The sequence below is a fragment of the Panthera tigris genome, chromosome B4 (assembly GCF_018350195.1).
Source record: "Panthera tigris isolate Pti1 chromosome B4, P.tigris_Pti1_mat1.1, whole genome shotgun sequence".
Lineage (NCBI taxonomy): Eukaryota > Metazoa > Chordata > Mammalia > Carnivora > Felidae > Panthera > Panthera tigris.
Genome location: NC_056666.1, coordinates 140614687 through 140621544, shown reverse-complemented (window position 1 = coordinate 140621544; position 6858 = coordinate 140614687). Strand labels below are relative to the sequence as shown.

The window sequence follows — 6858 nt, the reverse complement described above, 5'->3', positions numbered from 1 at the left end:
CTCTCTCTCTCTCTCTCTCTCTCTCTCTCTCTCTCTTTCAAAAATAAACCTTAAAAAATGTTTACATAAAAATCAGAAAATAAAATATTTTAAATAAATGTCTTACAAATCAATAAGAAAAATATTAAAAAAACAACAGAAAATTTGATAGAAACACGTGAACAGGCAGTTTGTCGAAATATATATGGCCAATAAATATATGAAATATGTTCATTCTTCCTAAGAACCAATGAAATGCAAATCTCAACAAAACAAGACCTTATTTTCAGATCAGACTGGCCAAGGTATAGAGGCAGTGTGATTCATTAAGGGTCTAGAGTGTGAGAGCCAGACAGTCTGGATCTGAATCTCAGTTCCACCACTCTCTAAGCATGTAGCCCTTCATGCCTTCATGTAGTTTCCTAATCTGTAAAATTGGAATAAATAATAGCACTTTACTCCAACTTTGCTGTGAGGGTTAAATGAAATAATTTCAGTAAATTAGCACTCAGTGTAGTGCCTGACACATAACACATGTTCTAGGAATATATTTGGCTCTCATTATTTAAAAGGTTGATCTCAACCTTCACTGGTTAGTGTGTACAGAAAAAGAAACACAATTCATTGAAGAAAGTATAAATTAATCTATTTATTCATCAAATATTTATGACCCACTGGAGACACAACAGCAAGCAAGAGGCTCAGTCAGCACCCTCACTGGCGAGCATTCTAGGGAGGCTGCACTTCTGAGGACGGCAATTAGGCAACATTCGCCAAATCATCAACCCCTTGACCCCGCAGTCCCACATTAGGAAGTTTATCCTAAAGAACTATTTGGGTAAACTTATGAAGATTCATTTAGTAGAATTCAGAGTACCTGGGATCACAATCTTAAGCTGCAGAACCAACCCAAATATCTATGAATGAGGACTGGTTAAGTCGTCATACAGGAAGGCACAGAATCGCGTGGGTAAGACAAGCCCATTCTGGGATAAGACAAGCATCCAGGGTGCTCTGCTTCTGGCTGTGTGTCTTTCTGCATAGGTTGGCTTTTTCCTTACAGCTGGATGCACCACGCTTATATCTTGGGTAGAAATTCAGCTATTTCCATGGAGGAGGGAAATAAATGATTCATTGGCTGAAGAAACAAAGGCAAACGAGGAAAAACCAGGTCCCATCACTGTCCACTAACCCCAGGAATCTAGTCCTGCCCCCAGCCCTCATTTTCTGCCCACACATTCTAGGAGCTCATCCTTCTCTGACTTTCTGTCTTTCTACAGCCGCTGCTCGTGCACCTGGTGGCTGAGTCCAGGCAGAGTCCTGGGCAGATGGGGAGTCCTGGGGCACAGGGGTGCACACCGGTCCTGGAACTTCCCACTCGGGTCCCGGTTCCCACTCAAATGCTGGCCCTGGATGGCCAAGCTGCTGGGAGCCCCTGGAAGCCCACAGCTCACAGCTCAGTGCACCCCAGATCCCACGTCTGGGTGGACCAACCTGGTGTGTCTGATTTTATGGGGGATCTTCTGTCAACACCCCCTCTGGTAGCCTGCAACATGCTTTTCAGAAATTATCATCTAATAAGCAGCAATAATGATTTTATTGACTCATTCTTTACTTTAATTAGCAATTAAAATGAGCAATTTTAAAATATTTTTGTTTTTAAAATATTCTAATTCAGTAAAATACTTCACATATGAAATAAAGTTTGTACCAACCAAACAAAAATAGTACACCTTGCCCTATCTCAGTATTTTAATTTTTTAAATTTATTTATTTCTTTTGAGAGAGAGAGAGAGAGAGAGAGAGAGAGAGAACCCCAAGCAGTCTCCGCACTGTCAGAGCGGGGCCGATGCGAGACTTGAACTCACCAATTTAAGCTGAAATCAAGAATCGGACACAACCAACTGAGCCACCCAGGAGTCCCTCACTATTTAAAATTTTAAACACAAATAAAAACTCCAAATGGTCACAGAATTACAAAAGTGCGAAAACTGAGTTCCGTTTCTTCTTCCTTCTTGCAATCACTCTGGTCTCATTGCTCATCTCAAATCTAAGGCTTAAAAGGAGAAATATGTGTCACCTCAGGGAGAGGAGACACAATTGCCCCTTGAGCTCCAAAAGCCGTTTCGAATGTCCAGGCATGAGGCACTGAGTCCCCTAAGAACAACTTGTAGGGAGTCTGCATTAACTTCCATACAGAATACAATATTTAATAAAGGTAATAAAAATTGCTAACTTGAAACTTCCATATATGCTATTAAAATTCAACAGTAACCACAGTATCTTTTTAAACCACTAACAAAAGATTTGTGGGGTAGGAGTATCTTCTCTCTGACCTTCTTTAGAATTGCTGGTCTCATAAGGATAATAAAAGGCTGATCAATTTGGCACACCCTCAGTGTTATTTTAAAATTCTCTTTAGACAATGCACCCTCTACCTGCCTCTCCCTTTCAGCCCTCAGGTCCCCCCTGGAGGGCCCAGACGCGCAGCTCCCAGCAATCCCCAGCTTGCCTCGCGTTCCATGCCACACTGGGCTCAGAGCTCCCTTGGCAAAGACCAGAATTCCCACAAACCACTGGGCACTCCTTCTCATCCCCTGCCCTCTTCCAAGAGTAGGCAGGTGACTGGCAGAACTGGGTAAAATGGACACATTCTTTTCATTTCCTTCATTGCTTTTTTTTTCTGTTTGTAAGATAAACACTAAGTTTCTTTACTTAAATTTTTCCTTCATTAATAATGAAGTTATTTAGGGGCACCTGGGTGGCTCAGTCAGTTAAGCATCTGACTCTTGGTTTCAGCTCAGGTCATGATCTCGGGGTTCTTGGGTTCAAGGCCCACATCGGTTCTGTATTGACAGTGCAGAGCCTGCTTGGGATTCTCTCTCTCTCCCTCTCTCTCTGCCGATCCCCTGATAGCACTCTCTCCAAAATAAATAAACTTTAAAAAATAATGAAGTGATTTAAGGCTATACGTTTTCCACTGAACACAGCTGTAGCTATGTCCTGTAGAGTTGGGCATGAGGGATCTACCTTTGCAATGTTTTATGCATAACGTGTAACTTCACATTTGAGTTTCTCTTTGATCCAGTGGTTTTTAAATGAGAATTTGTCAGGGCGCCGTACACTTCTGGAATGGGGGAACTGAAGCCCAGCGAAGAGCCAGGCCAGTGCTCCCGCGCAAGGCCCTGCCTGCAGGGCGGCGGCACCGCCCACGACTCCGCGGAGAAGCCTCCAGGGCTGGGTTGCGGGGGGCGGAGCCAGGTTGGGGTAAGGGGCGGTCAGCCCCGTTGCCAGGAGGCGGAACCTGGACACAATGGGGTCTGGGAGTCGGGCCGGGAGGGGGCCGGCATCCGGGCACCCCACCTTGCCTTCCCCGCCGGGAGCCACGAGAGCAGGTTAGTGCATCAACTCTGGAGCCCCCTCTGGGCACCAGGTTCCGAACCACGTCGCCTCCTCGCCCCAGTGTCTTGGCCGGACGCCCCTGAAATATCCCAGCCCCCCAGAACCCCAGGGAATTCCTTCCCCCCAGGATTGAGTCCAAACTTGGCGCGCTCACACACCCCTACTGGACTCACTTTGGGGGCTTGAAGCTCCGGCCCGGCCCCCCGCCGCCCCCCGCCGAGCCGGGAAAGCTCCGGTTTGTTTTCCCGGCGCCCGGGATACAGGATGGGCCCCACCCCCGGAGTCGGGAGGAGCTGGAGCGGAGAAGCGCGTTCGGCGCGAGTCCTGGGTGGAGGGGCCGGGGCCGCCACCTTCTGTCCACAGGTGCCGCGGGCCGTAAGCCCACCCCACCCTCGCGCGCCATGGGCTCGGACGTCTGGGTCGGCCTTTGGCGGCCGCACCGGCCCCGCGGCCCCATCGCAGCGCTCTACAGAGGCCCGGGGCCCAAGTACATGCTGCCACCGAACACCGGTACCGGCGTCGGGCGGGGGGTGGAGGGGCTACCGAGGCCTGTGCCGGCAAGGGGACGCCGTAACCCGGCTGCAGGGCGGAAGGGAGGGAAGTCTGTTGGAGGGAGGGATACGGTGCACTGTGCCCGGGGCGGGGAGCAGCGGGGGCCCGCGGTGACGCTGGGAAGCTCCTTCAGGCTACATCCTGCACGACCCGTCGCGGCCCCGCGCCCCGGCGTTCTCCTTCGGCGCGCGCCTCCCCACGCAGCAGACTTCGTGCGGCCCCGGGCCCGGCCACCTGATTCCAGCTCGTATGACCGTGCGCGGCCCCGACGGCACCCCCGCCTACTCCATCCACGGCCGTCCGCGCCACGCAGCGCCCTTCCTCACTCCGGGACCCGGTCAGGACCCCTGGGACCCCGGGCTCCCCAGGGCAGAGCCGCCTCCGGGAAGGCCCACCCGGGAACCCCCTACCTGAGCCCCGACGCCCCCTCCCCGTGTACCCTAACACTCCAAAATCGGTACCTCCACATCTGGATCTCAACCCCAAGCCCCACCGGGCTTTGACAAACCGTGGCTCGGATTCACCTTAGTCCCAGGACCCCCAACCCGGGTCCCCACCAGCCCCCCAACCCGGTCCCGGTCCCGGCCCACACCCCCGGTCCGCCCCGCAGGCAGGTACTTCCCAGAACGAGCTGGGAACGCGACGTACCCCAGTGCGCCTCGGCACACCATCGCCCCCCGAAACTGGGGCATCCACGCGGAGCCGCAGACCCCAGGTGAGACCAGAAAGGCCTATTCCAGCACCGTGGACCTTCCTATCCCTGACGGGGAACCACTCTCCAGGCTGCGGCGGGGAGACCCTGGCCTGGCCAGGAAGACTCACCCCGGCCCCAGACCCCACCCCTTGCTGGCTCCTCCCCAGGCCCCGGGGCCTACACTGTGCCCTCGCTCTTGGGTCCGCGTGTCATCGGTAAAGTCTCGGCCCCGACTTACTCCATCTGTGGCCGCAGCGCAGTGGGCAGCTGCTTCGAGGACCTCAGCAAGGTGGGAGAGGGGCTGCGGGACACGGCGCAGCGCGGGGTGCACCCGGCGGGCCACAGAGGGTCAGGAAGCAAGAGGTGAAGGCCAGTGCGCCCCCGCTGCCCTCCCACAGACCCCGGGTCCCTGCGCCTACCACGTGGTGAACACTGGGATCTACAAGCCTCGGGCCCCCCAGTTCTCGATGCTGGCGCGGAATTCACTCCCCCAGGACAACACCCTGAATCCGGGACCCGCAGCCTACAACGTGGACCAAGGGGTCTGGAGTCCCGGGTCAAGGGTCAGGGGAGAGGGGAGGAGGGTCGGAGTCCCGGGGTTCCCCGGCGCGGAGCTGGACGCCTGGCCCCGCGAGGTCAGCGCCGTCTCCTGCATCCGCAGCACCGCAAGCCCGGCGGCTGGAGCTTCGGGATCCGGCACTCGGACCACCTGGCCCGGGTCCTGACCTACGCGGATGACTGACCCGCTGGGCGGGCGTGGCCCCACAAACGTTTGCTTAAAGCCTCCCGAGCCAGCAGCGTGTCCGCCCCTGTGTGTTCGCGGCGGGCGCGCGGGGCGCGGGGCGGGCGCGGCGGGACGCTGGGGCCCACGGGTCCCCGGAGCTCCGCGGGCGGGCCGGCCCGGGAAGTCCTGGAAGGCGCGCGCCCGCGGGCCTTCCTGATTGGCCGAGACAGAAGGGCCTGGGGCGACCATTGGCCGAGAGTCCCGCCTGTCCGGGAGGCCCCGCCCACCCACCGTCCTGTGGCCGCGGGACGGCAAACCGCACCCGCCTGGAGTCTGGAGAGGGATGGGTGAGGGCCGCCGTACCGGACAGGTGCAGGCCGGGGTCAGGCTGTGAGGCCGACGAGTAGGAGCCAGACACGGAGACACGCACACGGGCACCACAGACACGGTACAGAGGGGCGGACATGAGAGGGAGAGACCGGGATCAGGGTCGGGACAGGTGCACCTGCTGCAGAGACCCGGACACAGGGCGGCCGCAGGGTCCGGCGGTCTCGCACCCCGCAGGCTCGGAGCGATGGCGTCCTAGGGATCCACGGCCCAGGGGCGCCTGGTGACCTTTCAGGGGGAGGGAGCTCAAGCAACTCCCGGGTCTGATCCGCCTGAAGAGAGACGCTCGGGGGACCTGCGGGGCTTCCTGCGCGCTGTGGAGGGGAGTGCGCAGGGCGCGCAAATCGGTGCGTGGGAACTTCTGGGCACCCCTAACCCTGAGGTCAGCCCGAGACCGCTTGCCCCTGGGGACGCCACAACTGTCCTGGGGACAGTGCCCCAGCACTGTCAGTGACCTCAAGATAACCCACCGCTGTGAGAACACCACACTCCCCCCCCCCCCCCCCATGGCTACACCACCACCGTATTCCATGCCTAGAGGCCGTGCTAGTGGCCATGCCACTGGGAGGCATAGATCTGAAGAAGGAAGTGGTGCTGACCCAGGCCCTGGCCAAGTCTGGGCAGCAGCTGGAGCTGCCAGAGGCCTTCTGCCCGCAACTCATGAACAAAATTCTACAAGGGGAGTGGGTGACAAGGTCAGCCTGGACCTCGTACCTACCCGGCTGGCTATAGGCTACAAGGTTAGAAGATGCCTCCTCTCCAGACCAGAACGTCTGACCTCAAAGAGGTCAGTTAGCATCCTACAGGCAATCTCCAACTTCAAGCCTGGCCTAGACAAAGTCCCCCAAAGATGGGGTCCAGGCTTCTCACCCCCAGGATGGAATTTAGGTTCCCCCCACCCCATCAGCCCCCCATAACAGGACCAAGTTCTCCAGCTCCCCCTTGGGTACCCCACTCAGGACTCCCAAGGGAAGAGCTGGGTACTCCTCTCTCTTGGTTCCCCAGACTTGTGCTCCTAGGGGTAGGTACTAGCCTCCTCCTCGTCGCTCCCCATACCAAATCAAAACAATTTCTTTTCCATTCCCTCTCCACCAGCTGCACATACAACTACTTACTAAAT

The 6858-nt window shown here is 56.3% G+C and overlaps 1 protein-coding gene across 1 annotated transcript; it reads left to right on the top strand.

Annotated features, from left to right (window-relative positions):
* The first annotated feature begins 3250 nt into the window (after window positions 1-3250).
* ODF3B (outer dense fiber of sperm tails 3B) lies at window positions 3251-5421 on the top strand. Its single transcript, XM_042990898.1, has 7 exons — window positions 3251-3374; window positions 3745-3891; window positions 4067-4270; window positions 4544-4648; window positions 4795-4916; window positions 5026-5169; window positions 5289-5421. The coding sequence occupies exons 1-7, from the start codon at window positions 3293-3295 to the stop codon at window positions 5367-5369; spliced, it is 885 nt and encodes a 294-aa protein (XP_042846832.1). The 5' UTR covers window positions 3251-3292; the 3' UTR covers window positions 5370-5421.
* The last annotated feature ends 1437 nt before the right edge of the window (window positions 5422-6858 follow it).

What these genes read in the sequence shown, in the direction of transcription:
- ODF3B (XM_042990898.1), top strand. Translation starts at nt 3,293, where the DNA reads ATGGGGTCTGGGAGTCGGGCCGGGAGGGGGCCGGCATCCGGGCACCCC. An exon ending in CTTCCTCACTCCGGGACCCG is followed by an intron (nt 4,271 to 4,543) that starts GTCAGGACCCCT and finishes TCCGCCCCGCAG; the next exon opens with GCAGGTACTTCCCAGAACGA. An exon ending in CGCGGAGCCGCAGACCCCAG is followed by an intron (nt 4,649 to 4,794) that starts GTGAGACCAGAA and finishes GCTCCTCCCCAG; the next exon opens with GCCCCGGGGCCTACACTGTG.